We start from the raw sequence: 19,919 nt of genomic DNA, 5'->3' as shown, positions 1-19,919 counted from the left end.
GATTTTTTTCCTCGCCTAGAAAATTGAAAAATCAAGATTGTTATTACCCACTTAGGGGCAGATTTACTAAAGGGTGAATTGTCGGCAGCGACTGATTCGCACACATCGCACCACTTGACCAGGCGCAAATGAAATATAAATACGGTATTTCACTAAAATGCAAAGTTTCAACTTGGGCACAGAACGCTGGTGACTTTTTGCTAGCATTATTTCGGCAGCGTGAGTATTTCATAGCGAAGATGCGCTGGCGTTTGTTTGTCCCTAGCGAAAATTTACTGGTGATCTTTCTTTTCATTTCCATACTGCACTTACTATAGTGTTTTTATATTGTATTAAATCAGCATAGTAACTGTACACAAATGCACACACATTATCAGTATATTGCTTTACTCTTTTCTATTTAATACTAACATTGGACTGTTGTTGTTTAGTTTATAGCTCCCCCTTGTGTTTTAACAGAAAACTTCAACAAGTTATATTTTCCATGTACCGTTTATTGTTCATAGTAGTTAATATTACCATGTATTTGCCAGTATATTATACCTTATTATCCATAGTCAAAATAAGATAGTTTTCTTCTGTGAACAAGATATTTACAGTACCTCTGTACATTTTAAGTAATACCGTTAACTGTCTTGAGTTATGTAAAATGAATATTTTTATTATTTAACTTTTATTATTTAATTTGGGTTATCAACATATTATAATTATATAATAATATATCATATAAATCAAGGGCACCTAAATATTTCAGACAAAATACAAATGTTTGCGGTGTTTACTTGTACTAGACTCCTGCTGAATTAAAATATATTATATTATAATGTTTTTTTGCCTTAATAATATCACTAAACCTTGTTGAAGATCTTTACAGTTGTATGTCTTAAGGAAAATGTGTGATGGGTGGGTACGTAGTAACTCTCTCAGAAGCCTGCCCTGTTAACTCTATACTGGGGGCTATTGATCTGCTATTCACCATGTCTACAGATTTACAAATAACCACGTGGATCATTCTTACCCTAGTTCAATGTTCCCTTTAAACCATGCTTTTATGCTCAGGTATGGGCTCTCTTACCTGTAAACCTGATATCCAGAAAGCTCTGGATTATGGGAGGGCCATCACCCACTGAGTCCATTGAAGCAAATTAGAATTATTTATTTTCCCTGTAATAATAAAACAGTATCTTGTACTTGATGGTAGCAAGAAGCTGCATAATTCCACATGATCAAATGATTTTTAGCAGACTTAAGGTATGGTGATCCGATTTAATGAAAAAACTCTCCTCCGGAAAACCCCAGGTCCCAAGCATTAAAGATAAAATATCCCATGCCTGTTCTTATACTAAGACACACACCTCTGTGTGCACAAAGAAAGATAATAATTGTAGACAACCAGTTTTATCAGTTGACCAAGATGCTCCTTTGTACTTAAAAGGAAATACAGGTTCTTACTGATAATCCAAATACAATGCACAGATTTGCTCAAGACCACACAAAAAGGCAACTGGCATGTGCAGATCTGGTCCTGTCACATTAAGTGGTTTATTTTCAAGCACATAAACTATAAGTGCCTGCAATTCTGGATTAACAGACAGAAGATAGTTGGCGAGAAAAGATGTCTAGTCCGAGGCATATACTGTACTATGAGATATGAGTGATGTAGACTAGCAATTTTAAACTAATGGGGTACAACAAGTATATGCATTTGCAAAAGTAAGCAAGGGCAGATGAATATGAGAGTAGCTGAAGAAACTTACAGGTATATTCATTGTAAAAACCACTCTGTCCTACAATGTTTTTATAGCATGGGTGGATTACTGATACATCAGAAAGCCAGGATTGATTGTAGAGGCATTGTAGTCCTGTGGAAATGAGATCTAAGGGACAGATTTATTATACAGTGTATAAAACAGTGACATAATCTCCAGGCTTTGCCTTGTAAGAAGCGTTTTTGCTAAGGATGTCTTCTCCCCTGAACCTACTTACAAAGGTCTGAAGTGGTGTAAAATCTGGCATTTGCATGGCATAAAATAAAACACCTTGATATATAAACTATTTATTTTACACATTTTAATTTTTGGCAAATTTAGTTTTTACAATATAAAATAATAAATAGGTTCCTAGGTGTCACCTCTGCATCTGCAATATGAGTTAGCTGGGCCATGAGTTTTTTTTTAAATGCAAATACCTGCACCTTACCTTATTCATAAAAATATAAATTTTACTCTTACCATAAAGCCATAGACTATGTTGGTTTCTGTATCTGAGTCTCTTAACTCTAACTTTATAATTGTTTTTAGTTACTTAGGGGGGAAAGTAATAACATTCACAAAGAGAAAAACTTTGCGAATTAAATTCTTCTTTAGGCTTTTATTGCATTGCGAATCTTAATTGGACATTGCGAACCTTTAACACCAGCTCTGCAGTTTTGTTAAATATTTCGTCGTAAATCAGTCAAAAATGTCCCCAACATTAGCAAGCATCTTTGCGAACGTTTTTTGCGCTAGCGAAACATATTACATTCCCCTTTAGTTACTTAGTAATATAGGTCCCAAGCATTCTGGATATTAGGTCGCATACCTGTACTATAATTGTGCTTACTATTCTTGTAAGCTAGGTATAGCATAACTTTAGAGGGGATTTCTGTGTAATCTTTCATTTTATATTGAGGCCTGATTGACTGATATATATCTACCTTGGTATTTTGTGGGGTTTCCATCTACTGTAGAATGCTAGTTTAAAGCTCTGTCATTTTATATAATCCATAACATTTATAATACAAACACAATAACTATAACTAGTCCAACCCACTAATTATGTGTCCAGATATTTATTATGCACAACATCCCTGAAAGTGTATACAAAAAAAGTTCACGTCCAACACACGATAATTATGTCTAAAGATATTTCTTATGTAGTTAACCCCATTATTTGGCCTAATTAGCAATTCCTTCCTACTTATAACGGTGTATGTTTCTCACTTAGTTTGCAGCTCTGAACCAGAGGACGTCCGAGCTGATTCACAGAATAACACAAGCCTTCTCATAACATGGAGGAGACCCAGGGTTGTTTATGATGCAGTGATAGAGAGATACCTGGTTTTCTATCAACATTTAGAAGGAGAAGATCAAACTAAGCATGAACATCTCACTGATGGCTATCAAGACCTGGTAAATTGCATTGTAAATTTTCAATATAAGATAATTGTTATAATGCCATTTTTACAATACAGTGTGTATATATATATATATATATATATATATATATATATATATAGTCAAATACAAGAGTCCTCTGCACTCAACCCATTATCAATATATTTAAGACAGAGACATTTTGTGCATACTGCTACTAAAAAATGCCTTACCCTTTAAACAAAACAGGGATTGTTTGTCCATATATTGCAATATATTTAAGCTGGCCAACTACGTCAATATATATGCCACAATAAAAAGACCGCACCAATCAGGTCTTGAAAAAATATTTATTCAACGTTTAGGCTTTTCACTTGAGCCGTCTTCAGGACTAGAAATATATATATATATATATATATATATATATATATATATATATATATATATATATATATATATATATATATATATATATATATATATATATATATAGACATGTAATTAGATAGGTGCACTCAGATAGCCATGGTGATGCCTAGGTGCTGGAACAAAAATTCATATCTATAAAGCAAAAAAACTTCCGCACACATAGGTCTTGATAAGTGAAAAAAAGCTGGTAGATTTATTTCAACGTTACAAACTCAAGCCGTCTTCAGGACGGCTTGAGTTTGTAAGCCGAAACGTTTTTTTGCTATATATATATATATATATATATATATATATATTTAATTATGGAAAGGCTCAAACAGTTGCAAAGGATTTTTTTTGTGTTATCCAACAAATCTGTCAGGGATCTGATGGGATTGCATTGACAGTCTAAAAACTGTCCACTACATTGCTCTGTATATACCACCTTTATTCAAGGTTCCAAATGTTGCCAGTGGCAGGTGGTACAATTGGCTTGCTCTTAAAGGGATAGGATTGGACAGTCATCAATCTAGCTGATTAAAGCAGTCAGTTCAGTCTGCCAAATTGGCACTTATTTGAAAAGCTGAAAACTGGATTCCCCATATTGATATTTTGTAATTCTGATATCATGTCTATGTTTAGCATTTCAGGGTTAATGGTTAACTTTAATTATATGATTGTGTTCATATTCACAGGAGTTTGTTTGTGTGTTCCGTGCACACAAAAACAGAGGCATATATTTTGGATTCCTCTACTTTGTTCTGTATAAATCCAGTCTCTAATGTGGTGTTAACCCATAATGTTGGGTTTATTTTAGTCTGTTTTTATAGTGCTGATTCATCTTTAAACTGGCTAAATATTAGTGAAGAAGAAGAATTCACAAATTGCAGATTTAATCCCTTCACTGAAATATGATTTTAGTGAGAGATTTCGGACTGTCATGGAACTAAGATAAGGATCTATATAAGGCTCAGCCACCCCTTCTGTCCCATACCTCTTTTTTTTACATTAAGCATTATTCTGCTATTCCTTACCACTTGAAGAGAATAAAATTCTTACTGGGGTGCCCTTATTTTACCAATGTGGTGTCTTTATGGTGTTTCATTAATGTTATTGGAACAGGGCCTCCCACCTAACATTTTAATCTGGAAAATGTAACTTAAATACCTTACAAAATACAAAGGGGTACATGTATCAAAGGTCAAGTGCAAAAAAGCCAGTGAAAGAAAAAAATGTCATCCTTTTCTGATAAAAACAAATTGTGCTGTCGGAATTATCCATATACTTGTGTAGGGCCCCATAGGGATACAGGCCCTATAGAGTTAATCTTTTCACCATTTCTTTGGGTTATTGGGTAGAATCCCTGTTACAAAATAACCTTTACAGTGATAGGCTGAGAGATTTGATGACACTGCTCTGACTCACTCCTATATAGTGTGTGCAGGGAGTGGCCACTTCCTCTTTTGCCTCTGGATGTGATTCCAGCTGGGTGTGCTCAGGGGGACTGAGTGCAATAGGCCCAGAAGAAGGCATGTGTCCAAGTCAGGGACCAGGTAACCCCGTGAATGAGGAACAGATATACTAGGGCAGACTTTTCATAGTCTCTCTAGGAGAGAAAGGCAGATAGGATAGAGAGAAAGAGCAGCTGAAGCTCCAACAAGGATTTGCAGTAAGGGAGTAGCTTCCCAGAGGCTCTGTGTGTTGCCTCCAGTCAGGGACCTCAGTGAAGAGGGACTGTAGGGTAGAAGCTGCTTTCCTGACAACTTCCAGGAGGGAAAGGTTGTACTGCATTTGCCTGTGTACTCTCTGTGTGAGCCTGCCTTTGATCTGTGTGAACTCTCAATATGCTGTTTTCCTCAACTCCTGTGTGAGTACTGAAACCTGTGGTCATTTGCCCTTTTTGGCATAATAAACCGTTCCTGATTGTTAAGAACCTCCTGGCGCCCAAGTTGTTTTTGTGTGCACAGTAGCCTGGGGGGGATGTAGTTGCACTACACCATAGAGGGAACACTTCCACTTAGCGAAGGCACTGCCCTGGGTGTAAGTCGCGTGTAACCCATGCTCTAGTGTTCTAGCTGGTGAATTAACCCCGAGTGGCCCAAATAGGTGTTACACTTGCATTCAAATAAAATTTTCCTGCATTATAACAACATGAAAAGGTTTCTTTTCACCTTTACTGACTGATGGGATTTAAGAAGATTTGCAAGTTATTGGCCAATAGCAGTGCTGTACAACTTCTGTGTTACCGAGGGCCGGAATTTTTCTGACCTACATGGTGGAGGGCTGATAATGAAAGCCAGTGTTGGCCGCTCCCTATTTTAAAACACACCCATGTTATCTCAAGAACTTTTAAGACCATGTACACATGAACGGTAGTAAAACACCTAAAATACCAATGATTGGTCTCCCACAGGACACAGAGTAGGACAGGCAGAGTATGGCACACACAAGTAGCATAGGGCAGACAGAGTATGGTACACAGGGAGCATAGGGAAAGCAGAATATGCACACATAGGGAGCATAGGACAGGCAGAGTATGGCACACACAGGGAGCATAGAGCAGGCAGATTATGGCACACACAGGGAGCATAGGGAAGGCAGAATAGAGCAGGAGACAGGGAAAGCTATCGGAGCAGATGGACAGTTCATATTGTGCTACATACATTGACACAATGCTGGTTTGTATGAGGAGTGAACAGGTGAACAATGTGGGAACTTTCAGTCCGGGTCTGAAGGAGTGAAGGGTACAGTGCTTTAGGGGTGTGAACATGGTTTACAGGTGTAAACAATGCAGGGCCAGTTTATCTCAGTTCTGAAAAAGTAACCAGTCAAAACAGGCAGATTTTCATTTAGGGTGGGGGCATGGGCCAGATGCCCATTGTGAAAGCATTTTGATAAATGAGGAAGATCATTTACATTTCTTTAACAAGTTGTGAAAAGTTTCACAGAATGTGAAAAAATAGACTTTGGGGTAAAATTAGGCTAAGTTTTCATAAAAGTGGAAAAAACAATTCAACCTTTGACAAATCCACCCAGAATGTATTATTAAATGCACACTTCTCATGACATTGACAAATCAAAAAATTAATTATGGGGGTTACTCAGAATGGTGATCTAGTGGAGGTTGATTTACTGTTTACCGTCTCATGACCTATTTCTTGACCACTAGTGGACTACATTGGCATATTGAAATAAATGTGGCTTAAGAATGTTGCAAGATATACAAACTGCTAAATAGCAATAATGAAATGTTCTGTAAAATGTAAATGGAGGTTTTCATGTCTCCATCAACATTTTGGTCAAGCTCACATAAGAACTTCAGGTATTTGAAAATATAAATAACATTCAGCTTCAACTTCACCCATCTGTCCTCATAGTTGGCCCTTTCATTTAAGGTTGAAGTATGAGGAGAAGCTGTTTTAGGTACCTCTGCTCTACACAGACATTGTAACCATGCTTTTACTTTTTTTCTCCCTTTAGGGTGCTTTAATATACAATTTGCTGCCCAACACAAGTTATGCTCTTCAAGTACTAGCAATATGCACAAATGGCCTTTATGGGAAACGAAGCGATCAAGTCATTGTTGACATGACACTAGATCCCCAAGGTATGTGACTGTAAGAAGTATTTTATATTAGCACAATATAGTGTTTAAAAACATTACCTTTTTGGCTTGATTGGATATGCTAGTTAGTGTCACAAGAAATGATTTCAATTTGTGTGCAATTGTGCCGTTCCTCTCATCATTATTGTTGTCATCATCAGCAGAATAAGTCAACACATATATCGTATATAGAAAATGCAATGGCATATTTGGTTGCATAGTTTTCTTTTAGAAATCATTCATTCTGATACATTTCCTGTTTCATTTCTTGTTCCTTTAAAAGTCATACATTTGGTGAAGGCCTTAGCCAATGCTTTATTTTACAAATCACAATTAAAGAAATATACTTTGATGTATTTTTGATAGCTTCCAATTACAAAATGTATGTTGGACTGAAGTCCAGATCATACAATGTAAATTACAAGTCAATTTATGTATGTTCTTATTTTTATTTATTGCGTAGGACCTTTGGTAAAAACACTAATATTTCTTAATTCGTTTGGCATTGAGACTTTATTTAAAACTGCCATTAGTTTCTCTGCAAAATAGCTTGAAAATATCATTATTATCATCTACTTTCTAATATTGACATATGTTTGTTTCTTGTTTCTGAGGCTAAACCATGCATCACATTGTAACCATCACACCTTAACATATTGCATTTGTGCATGCTGCTTATGTCATGTTTACATTGGAAATGTTATGTTGTCTACCATTATTTTGTCTGGCTTGTCAAAAGTGAATTGTGTTTTATTATCTCATCTAATTGTCATACATGTGTCATACCATTGTACTGTAATACTAATATATCATACTAAACAGTATGTTTTTTTTAATGTAGTATCATTTCATTTAGTGGAATCTGATAAAAGGAAACATACAGTAAATGTGTTGTTCATTTTGTGTACATAATTATTTAAAACGCCTTTTCTTAGTCATCATGATTTTTAAGTGTCATGTAACAACATTTGCATTTTCTTGTACCTTATGATTGTACCACAATTTTGCAAGATGAAGATGATGGAGCTGTGCACAATAACATGTGGCATATAGATATGCAGATTAGTACATACACAGTGGGGCACATTTACTTAGCTCGAGTGAAGGAATAGAAGAAAAAATACTTTGAATTTCGAATGTTTTTTTTGGCTACTTCGACCATTGAATTGGCTACTTCGACTACGACTTCAAATCGAACGATTCGAAATAAAAATCGTTCGACTATTCGATAGTCGAAGTACTGTCTCTTTAAAAAAAACTTTGACAAAGTACTTTGCCACCTAAAACCTACCGAACATCAATGTTAGCCTATGGGGAAGGTCCCCATAAGCTTTCCTAACAATTTTCTGATCCAAGGAAAATCGTTCGATCGATGGATTAAAATCCTTCGAATTGTTCGATTCGAAGGATTTAATCGTTCGAACGATCTTTCCTTTGATCGTAGGAAATGTGGTAAATCCTTCGGCTTTGATATTTGAAGACGAAGGATCTTACTTCGACGGTCAAATATCGAGGGTTAATTAACCCTCGATATTCGACCCTAAGTAAATGTGCCCCACAGTGTATAGCGAAATATGGGGTATACAGTATAGAACAAGTGGTAGCGACACTGTTAACTAATTGCAATTATTTCAAATTATGTATAAACGTACAATAAATGCAGCCAAGTAAGATGGCAAATTAAGAACTGTGACTGTTGCAGTAAGCATGCATTTACACTATTACAGTGTTGTTTGATTTCAATGTCAGCTCTCTACAGATGATTACATCAAACTTTAATTTTCTATCTGCTATTATTCACACGTTGCCTCCATAAATCTGTGTACAGTACACAAATAATACGTTAGGAATTTATTGCACATATATAAAGAAGTTTACAAAATTTAGCAAGTTTGCAAAATTTCCTTTTCGTATGATAAAATAGTCTTCGGTAAATATTTAATGAGAATACTTAAAACAAAATACAGTACAATTATCAAGAGTGGAAAACCAATCATCATTTGTGAAAAAAAAGGTAAGATGTCTTTCTTTTTTTTCCCAACAGATTCATTTTAATTCATTTAGCATTTTATTTACTAATCATGTCAGTTAAAACAAATGAACATGGAAACAAAGATAGCTGCCCAAATCAATGGAGCACCAGCATAATATGTCATAAAGGGCCATTAATAAAGACAAAATTTATCAACATGCCTGTAAAATGAATTTCAGAAATCTCCTGAACCATGAAATGTTTATGAATGATATACCATGCTTGCCATGTACATTTTGAAATCTTAAACATTTTATTATTTACTTAAAAAATAATAAAAATAAAAAGCTATGTTTATTTTCCCTCTTTGTAGGAGCTGATCCATTTAATGATTTCACAGAAACTGAAGAAGACATACAGGTACTCAGTTATATTTTTCAGTGATTCAAGCATATAGATAGATAGATAGATAGATAGATAGATAGATAGATAGATAGATGTTGTGCAGATGTCACTTTTCACCTGCATTGTGTCCACGCTTGGTAACTGATACCCAAGAGAGCTCATTTAGCAATAGGAAGGCAGGTTGTTAAATGTTCTTTGCATTCCTCCCTTGAGGAATTTCTACAGATATGTGGTTTTTGTTTTGCAGCTACTTCCATGAATACAATGCTACCTGCATTTGGCAGTGCTCTGTTCATGCTCTTGTGCCTCTTAGTGCTCTTGCATATTTGCCCATCTTGGTAAATAACCTCCAATATTTCTTACAAAATGCAGTGCCAGAATCATCCAGGTAGCTGCATACATTATTAAAAGCAAATAACTCACATTCGGAGCGCAGACCAATTCACGCCGAAGACGCCAGTTGTAATATCAATGTGGCATTATTTCTACATACAGTGTGATTCAAACAGTGGGTGTGCAGAAAGATCCTACAAGTTTCATGCCCCTATACCAGGCACTTCCTCAGGCCTAAGGAAGTGCCTGGTATAGGGGCACGAAATGCGTAGGATCTTTCTGCACACCCACAGTTTGAATTGGTCTGCGCGCCAGTTATTTGCTTTTACTATTGGAATCTTCGGGCGAGTTACCGAAGTCTCGCGAGAGCTAGCGACCAGCCTGAGCTGCGGTGTGCTCCACCATCAGCGCTTTGTATTACTATGAAAACTGCACATATTAGTCAATGTTATACAGTGCATTTGGAAATCTATTGACCAGTAAATCTGTTTATTTAAACTGTTTCAAGTAATGCCCGCCTTTCTGTTTTCTCATCCAGAGATATAAGAGAGATGGGTTTCAGAAAGGGGGTGCAAAATGAATGGGGCTAAATGAGTACTGTAGCAGGTATCTGTTGTGGGCAATGTTATCAGCCCTGTTATGAAAACCTTACTTTCATTGGTGTTTACCCAATTTTTACTCTTCTGCAAATTTGTTGAATTTTAGTAAAGAAAATTGTGACAAGAAATGTATTTGTGACAATGTAGCAGGGACGGAAGCAACCATAAGAGAGGACCATAGCCACAGGTCTTTCATATTCCCCACTTTTTATTTTCTGTAGGACAGTGAAGAGGTAGAAGAGGAAAATGAAAATGAAAGCACAAGAAAAAGTTTAAGCACTGTTAGTAATACAAACCAAAAACAAGCGCAAGGAGGGCAAGCAACCACTTCAAGCTATTCTGAAGGAAATGCATATCTTACTACAGGAAAGACAGCAGACGACAAGTTAAAAGAGCACCGCGATGTTTTAAAAGCTTATCTCTATCCCACTTTACAAACTACAACCAAAACAATGCACGATACAACTGTTGATTATTCAGGAAAATCTGCGGAAGATGCTGTAATGCCACAGTCTGTATCTGAAGCTACAACTCATTTAAGTAAGGATTTTAAAAGCAGAGTTGAAATATGGATGCTTAACATATCCGACTCTACTAAAAGTATAGCAGAAGAAGATGAGCAAACCAGCGCTGATAGCGAACTACAAACAACTACAAATTGGAAGAGAAGAATTCTTATTCCAACAAGGAGTCCTAAGCCAGTTTCCAATCACTCTACAGTTTCTATTCCTGCTACAGCAATATATTCTTCAGAGATTACATCTCAGGGAAATATCGTGTCCTCAAACATCCCTGATTCAGACATAGATGATGCCTTTACTTCAACCAGTGAGGACATATCAAAAGTCACAGCCCCAGTTACTGAATTTGATTTATATACTATTTCAATTTCTACCTCTAAGTCAAATGTGGTTACTGAAGGCCAACATCCAACTAATTCCATCAATCTTCTTATGGATGAATTATTGTCAACATCGTTTTCCAGTGGGGCGACAGTGATGCAGGCTACTGCTTCCAGTTTGGAAGACGTGAACAAAGCTACACTTCCTGGGCAAGAGATGCCGCTGGTTCCAAATTCCACTTTTTCCACTCCAGAAGTATTACTTGAATCTGTCTCTGCAGGGTTTGGAAATCATGACTCAGAATCATCTGTGAGTGAGGTACTCTCTCAGGCAACACTGTCTCAGACAACTCAACCAGTTTCTAATGGTGAGATACCTCTTCAACCCTCATTCACTAGTGAAGTGTTTCCTCTTGTTACCCCCCTGCTCTATGACACCAAGCTCCTGAAAGCCACCCCTGCTTCTTCAGATATTGATCTGATCCTGCATGCCACACCTGTATTTCCCAGTGTTGATGTGTCAGTTGAACCTTCCCTGTCTTACTATGATGGCACACCTTTGCTTGCATTCTCCTCAGCTGCTTCCGCTAGTAAAGTGTCTCGTCATCTGTATACAGTCTCTGAATTGTTTTCGCAAGTTCCAACAGATACACTCTCCTTGCATGATTCTTTGGTTTTGACTGAAAGCAATACATTACTTCAGCCAAGCCACACATATTATTCTGATGTAAAGCCACATCAGACTATCTATGGTGCTTCTGAGACATTGACATTTGATCATGGGGGTCACACCTTTAAGTCTAAAAAATTGATCACTCACCTTGATTCTCCCAACACTGAATTAAAGTTGCATGCACTTTCCATGGTGTCTGAACTTACCTCTCCTTTGTCTAGTGATATGGCTTCCTCAGAAAGCTTTGCTGTTTCATATGACTCTTCAGCACGTGATACTGTTGGCATATTGCACCAGGGTTCAATAATTAAATACCTTGGCACTGAAGTATTGTATAGACCAAGTTCAATAAGTGTCCAAGATATTTCACTTCAGCCTACACAGTCCAAACTAAGTAATGAGGACAGATCTGATACTTTCTCTGGTAGTGGGTTTTTTAACTATGGGACAGATGATTTGACTGAACAGTCATCTGTTTCATCAGTTGGGGATGTGTTTAAGACAAATGAGTTTATAGAAAACGAGACAGTGAATAAAAGTGATAATATAGGTAAATCAAACACTGGACTGCAGACTGTATCTGCTTATGGCCCAGTGATTTTACATGCAGGCAATGAAGAAGTGGCAGGCCTTTCTTCATCAGATGCCAGGGAATATATATTTAAGGTGCAACAATCATCACAAGAAACCCCTCCATTGTCCTTTTCCACTCCAAGGAGTCTTGATGCTGATATTAATGCAGCATCTGAAAATCTGCTACCTGTTGAGCAAATAAATACTTTGCCTACAACCTCTGCTGACATATCGCTGAAAGCTATGCTTCCTGAAGTGTCAACTGTCTCTTCTTCTTCTAATATGCTACTCTCTCCAACTCAGGAATTATTTTATGAAGTGTCAGATAAACCAGTTAGTGATTTATTTTTCCAAAATGTTTTACAGTCTTCAGGTGATATTAGCGTTTCCTCAAAAGTGACCCATGCTGAACTATTGAATGATGCACCCCGTTCTTATAATTTTTCCTCTAATATTGATTCATCATTGTTGCCTACACCTTCTGATACCACTATTCAGTCTTTGTTGCATTCTACATATGTAACCCCTGTTGGTAATGATTTGTCTCCAAATTCTGTTGCGTCCACAGTGTTACAACAATCAGTGTTAGCCTTGCATAGCCATTATGTTGCACCTCATTTGTCTGCTACTGTAAATTCTGGTACATCATATGCTAATGAAAAGGCAGAGCAAACTTTAGATATCGAACCTACTTTTTTGCATGCAGTTTCAACCCCAGTGCTTCCTACCAATACATTAACACAAGATACTACTTTAAATGACCATTTGCCTTCCTCTCATTATGCTACGCATGGCATTCCTGCTGCTTCAAGAAAATATAAGGACGTGACGTATTCCTTATCTACAGATGTAACTGTAAATTCTGTTATTTTACCAACTGTGTATGTTTCTGTTCCAGCTGGTTTTCCAAACAGTGAGAGTCCTAGCACATTAACAATGTTAACAGCTACATCCCAAACATCCTCTGATACCTTACCTACTGTCAGCTTTGACACCAAAATGGGGCCTTCTGTAGTTGATGATGGTTTTATCATAGCCAGCACATACTCCACATCACATACAGAAGCCCAAGAAAATGTGGTAGCTGATGATAGCAGTTCTGTACACAGAGTGATGCTGAAGAATCAAACTTTAAGTGAACTTTCAGAGCAATCTGAAGAAGGAAGTGCATTTTCAACTGCTGCAGTAGACAACAATATAGATTCTGATATGGAAGGAGGGAGCTATTTATCGACAACAATGCCAATGAGCAGCACTGGACAGAAGCACATCCCGTTCACTGCACTGGAAACTCATGTTCAGACTCATAATACCCTTCTGGAAAATACATCTGAATCAAGCTCCTGGGCTGTGCTTACTGATGAAGAGAGTGGTTCTGGTCCAAGTACATCAGATAGCCTTAGTGATAATGAAACCTCCACAGATTTCAATTTTTCTGATAATAATGACAGAGACAAAGACTATGAGGTTGCAATTCAGCCAGGTAAAGCAGATTTAACTCCTGGATCTGAAATGACATCACCCCCATCTGTTACTAGTGAACGCTCACCAGTAGTCAACGTGTCTGAGGCAGGTTAGTGGTGGATATCCAGAAGGGTACAATTTCTTGATGCTCTCAACAAAAGTATTTCATGTTTTTGTAAAACATTTCCAATTTTTTTTTCGTTTTGGTCTTTATAGTAGTATTACCACATTGTTATAGAATATAGAAAAAAGTTTTGAGACAAGATCAAATCACAGAGTTCATGTCATCCAGGGTTGTTGCACCTTTGGAATACAACAATACAAAAATAATGATTTTTTTTTTTCAAAACAGCAGACTAGGCATGTCAGTGGTAAGTCTGCTTCATTTCATATGACTGCACGGCATTAAATTAAGTATTGTTTTGAGCTAGATAGTATTTTTTTTTCAATGTAACTGATGTCTCAAAAATAAACATGGTGATTAAACATGGAAACTAAACTAATTTCTAACATAGCTTGCGCTTCCTTTAATCAAACTGGTTAATGTCTCGCCCTTGCGATGGGGTCTTTCCTGCTTTGTTTTCCTATGCTTCTCAATTAATCAACTACTGTAAATGCATTGAAAAATGTAACAAGAATGCAACCAATTGTTACATACGGGTGCATGCAGCATGCTATGGTCACTTTGTGAAATAGATACTGTTTGCTTTTAGTTACTATATATTAAAGGCATTTTTTTCACTTTGCATTGAACTATACTAGAACAAGTGAGTTTTGCATAGGACCCAGCTCACTACCAAAAATGTCATGGGTAGCTAAAAAAAATAAGAATATCATTTATATATATATATATATTTTATTGTTCCATCAGAATAAATATACCATTTCATCAAGGGCTTCATTGCACATGGGTAAGCTATAAAAGCCATACTAGCTTGATCTTGTAAATCTGAATGGAGGTCTTTTGTAGGCATTCAGATATGTGATGTTATATTATGTGCTACTTCATAAGTTAGACACAACTCATTATTGCTATCATTTATGTAAAAGAACTGATAAGGCTAGGGGACTGCTCCCATCAGAAATGACCCTGCAGGTTTTTTTAAAGGGATGAAGATGCCTTTCTTAGCTTTGAGCTTTAGCATACTAATAAATTAAACTGTTGCTGCACAACAACCTAGTCTAGATTTTACAGAATTAATGTTTGGGGTCTGCTAGTTCTAGATGTGTTTTGTAACAATAGCAGAGATGGAGCCCATGGCATTGTACCCAGGTTATATCAGTCCCTGCCCCAGCTGAACACATCCCTATCAGTCACACAATACACTAACACACTAGGGTCGATTCTGATTAATCTCTGTGGGATGATTTTGAGTTAAAGGTATCAGATGTTACAAACAAATTTTATTCCAAACAATGTTTTTTTTTATTTCATTATTTTTTATTTTATTATTTAAAGGAGGCATTTTGAGTAAAAAATAATCATGTACCAGTGCATTATACTCATTTAGATATAGAAGAATTGTGCTTAAAAAAAGTAGTGTTTCAGGCTGATTAATGAATATTTCTGCAAAAACCCTAATAATCCCTCCCTTCCCTTCCACTTCCTGCTCCCTGAATTCTCAGGCTGTGCAGGGGAGCCGGCGGCACTCAGCTAACTGCACTGCAGGACAGGAACCAATCAGCAGCTAGCAGGACCTGATAGGGAACTGTAAGCCTGTCTGTGCTTGTGTGACTACAGGGCTGTAATTGGCTGTCCCCCTCCTACTGTACTTCTGGCAGGGACACGCACACCCCTCATTTGAAACATAGACAGGGACTAGAGAACATCTATAGGGAGCTCCAATAAAGGGACTATTTTTAAAGATAATGTACATTTTTAGCACCATGTAAAAGCAACACCATATATTACTTATAATTGCCTACAAAATTTGTGTTTTTTTCATTTATCCTATATGTCTCGTTTAATGGTTTTATTTATTGAGTTTTATAAACACATTTCATTACAATGTATAGCTGTATAAATTATATTGCAGTGCAATACATATTTTAATGTACTTCTCACATTTATATGTGGCTATTTTGTAAATTTACATGTAAATAGTATGAATAACCATTAGCTAGTTCTTCTGTCACTTGTTGTCTTCATATGACATCAAAAATTATTAGATATTTATTTTTACTTTTTTTAATATTTTGGGGTTTTGAGAACTCTCTAGCTCCATGGATGGACTTTGTAAATGAAATGTAACAAAAGGATAGGGAAACAAAAAATAAAATGTTGCAGTACTTAAAAATAAACACCGGAGGGCATTTTCCACAAACAAAGTAAAAGTAATTGTGTAGAAATGCATACAAAACTTGTGACAGAATCTTAGATATACAATTTATATTTTTATTTAATAATTTATTCATTTATATTTATAGTATATATTTACAATTTGTTTTGTTTTTCAAATAAGGGTGTAATACATTTTTAAATAGATGAAGTAGTTGTCTATCTATTACATCTATATATTTTTATTTTCATGTATAAGAAGCATTGGTTTATACTTTTGTAACAAATATCGTCTTAATTGTTAGTCAACCCCCTCCATATTATCATTATTTCAGAACAAAAACAAACGTCTGGAGCTCTGCAGGAGGTATTGCTTCGATTATTTGTCATTTAGTTCATTACATAGGAAATGTGAGAAATCTAGATTCCTGCTGGTTCAGCTAATCAGCTTTGTTTGGCTTGGAATTTATATAAAAAATACCTACATGTATGGAGCAGTACATGTGAGATTCATATCTTGCAATTCCTGTCACTTAAATATTGTAAACGAATATTTGCTAAAAAAAAAAAAAATCAGCTAACACTTAGGGGGTTATTTATTAAAGTCTGAATGACAAAAACTCGAAAATTTCAGGATTTATTATATTCTGATGGAAAAAGTTCAAATCCGAAAATCCGGCATCTCAGACCTCTCAAAAATCTGAGTTTTCTGAGAAATCCGAAAAATTTGAATTTTTCACAATTTTTTTGTTTTTTTCCCACAGGAAATTTTTGGGAAAATGTATTGATAAATAAGGGGAAATAACCTGTGTGCGGATTTGGTCAGAAAATAATGAGATAAATTTAGATTTTGATAAATAACCCGCTTAATCTCTCCTTATTTTACTTTAACTACAGTATATGAAGTATAAAATAAATTATGCTGGAATGCAAAAATATACTTGAGAAAGGGCATGTAGTCTACTGAAATGTGGACAATTAACAGTCAGAATACAAAGTATCAAATACAATATCAAGTACTCGTAATTATTTTTATTTCTCCAGTTATGCTTTGTTGTAGGGGTTCAATATATGCTACCAGAACCAATGCAACCAAGAATAAGGCAAAATTAGTCCCTCTGTATCTCAAAGCCTTATTATAATTTACTGCACTGCAGTTTTGTAGTGTTGTTGCTAATTTAACAGTGAGGGTAAAAGGGAGAAGGAATAAGCATAGCTAAGGCAAAGTAAACAGATGCATGGATGTATCAAACGTAAATATCTAATGTGACAAAAAATAATAGCACACCATTCAAAATGTGTATAAAATCCCTTAAAGTAAAGTCTATTTCCTAAGACTTCTGGGTGCATTCGATTTCAGATGATAATAACACATAACTTGGATTTTACCTGGGCACTGAAGCCTTGTCCTTGTTCCACACTGCTGCATGCACCGAGGAACTCCTATGCATGTTGTTAGGCTGCATGCACAATTAACACTTACCCTTAAATAAATAAGTTATGATCTGCTTTTTCTCCCCACTGATGAATGTCCAATGATTCCCTTTCCTATTTATGATGAATTGAAGATGTTGCTAATCAAGGTGGGTCTCCACCGTATATTGCTGTTTGTAATCTGTGCTGATTGCATGTTCTGTATCGTATGTTCAAGCAATCAGTTTGTGTTGAGTCGTATGCCAGATACTTAAGGAGATTGCTTGTTTTTTTTCTGCAATAATAACATTCATGTCATTAGCAGGGGCTTAACTACAGAGGAAGCAGACCCTGCAGAGGGTGCCCTTGAAATGTAAAGGCCCCATAAGCCCAAATTAATGAGCAATTTTAATAAATCTTGGTAGAATAGCTCAATTTACCATTCAACTTAAAGGGATACTGTCATGGAAAAAAAAAATGTTTTCAAAATGAATCCGTTAATAGTGCTGCTCCATCAGAATTCTGCACTGAAATCCATTTCTCAAAAGTCACATGACTGGGGGCAGCTGGAAAATTGACAAAATGTCTAGCCCCATGTCAGATTTCAAAATTAAATATAAAAAATTCTGCTGGAGTAGCACTAACTGATGTGTTTTGAAAAAAACATGTTTTCCTATGACAGGATCCCTTTAAATAGATTTTTCTGTGGCCCTAGTAACTTAGACTTACACCACTGGTTATGAGCAGTGTTTCAGCCATTATCAATTATCAGCACTGAGCCATTTAATCTGTAGAAGTGAGTCAGTCTGTGTATATTCTTTATTGTTGAATATGTGGAGGAAGAACCACAAGGCTCCATAACAGTCATGGCCTCAAGTTTGAAAATAACACATCATTGTGGCAGCTTAACCATTGTAATAGTTTCCATTCAAATCAATTTAATGGGTATGTGTATAGCATACAAACTTAATGAGAATAAAACTACAGTTATTGCTGAGATACATATTGTATCTTATAACATCAACTCAGACCCTTTATATAATGCAATCATTTAAAGGTGACCCAGAATTTATCAAAACATAATAATTGTAATCCTGAAACTCACCACAGAGAAAGGGGGGCACAGGACCTTGAGATAGGGGAGCGGAACCAACCGATTGTATAGTAGCAGGCACTCAATGAGCAATCCTTCACACAGGCATGTAAAATCCAAAATTTAAGTTTATCTACTCTATATAAACTGAAGCAGATTCGCACCCTTCATGTTCTATTAAAACTCATAGTCCTGCTCCTCAGTTTCAGTTAATACAGAATATCAGTATCAGTTGATACAGAATAAATAAACACCTAAACTGATACAGCCAGATGTTACATCTTGAAAAATGATAGACATAGAACTAATGATATGTCAAGCAAGTAGTTCTGGCCATTGGTGATATGCTCTCAGGTGCTGTTATGTAACTGTCCAAAGGACATGATAAAACTAGCGATGCAGAGGGATGAGGGTAAAATAAGAATAGCAGGACAAAAATAGCATCAGGGAGACAGGTAAAGGCAAGTTTAAAACCTGTAGGAAAATGGAAGCAGTAAAATTAAATTGTTGAAATTAAAATTGATTGGGGCTCATTTTTTGACATTGGGTTTTTGCTTCAAAAGCCCTTGGCTGGTTGGTTACATAGTTACATAGTTAAATTGGGTTGAAAAAAGACAAAGTCCATCAAGTTCAACCCCTCCAAATGAAAACCCAGCATCCATACATACACCCCTCTCTACTTTTAATTAAATTCTATATACCCATACCTATACTAACTATAGAGCTTAGTATCACAATAGCCTTTGATATTATGTCTGTCCAAAAAATCATCCAAGCCATTCTTAAAGGAATTAACTGAATCAGCCATCACAACATCACCCGGCAGTTGCTCGAGTTTGCAGCATTAGTGCACAATATCCTTGTGTTCAAGTTTGCTCAGGTCTAGAAACCCATGGTAACTAATTGGATGTTTGTTTTTAACAGTTGACCAGTAAATGCTACCTACTCATTGGTGCTATAGTTTACAAGAGCAGCAGCAAACTTTTATTACATTAATCTACAAGTAACTTGGCTCAACTGTCAAAATGTCAGCTGCCTAACTAGATCCCCATCTAAACTCTGTGGAGGGTCTGGGCGGTCCATGTGTTGGTCAAGGGGTACATATCAGCACAGACTATTCTATCAAGCA

General features: G+C 36.2%; 1 protein-coding gene across 5 annotated transcripts in view; it reads left to right on the top strand.

Moving 5' to 3' along the window:
• ptprz1.S (protein tyrosine phosphatase, receptor type Z1 S homeolog) overlaps window positions 1-19,919 on the top strand; it is a 110,180-nt gene that overhangs the window by 54,029 nt on the left and 36,232 nt on the right. For 2 of the 5 annotated variants that reach the window (XM_041587594.1, XM_018254220.2), the window contains exons 9-13: window positions 2,986-3,170; window positions 7,023-7,149; window positions 9,492-9,538; window positions 10,677-11,664; window positions 13,441-14,115. In XM_041587594.1, coding sequence (XP_041443528.1) covers window positions 2,986-3,170; window positions 7,023-7,149; window positions 9,492-9,538; window positions 10,677-11,664; window positions 13,441-14,115 — 2,022 coding nt within the window. 5 annotated transcript variants of the gene reach the window in all.

This window comes from Xenopus laevis, chromosome 3S (genome assembly GCF_017654675.1).
Source record: "Xenopus laevis strain J_2021 chromosome 3S, Xenopus_laevis_v10.1, whole genome shotgun sequence".
In the NCBI taxonomy this organism is placed as follows: domain Eukaryota; kingdom Metazoa; phylum Chordata; class Amphibia; order Anura; family Pipidae; genus Xenopus; species Xenopus laevis.
Note: the sequence above shows the minus strand (reverse complement) of the source record. Positions and strands in the feature narration are given on the sequence as shown.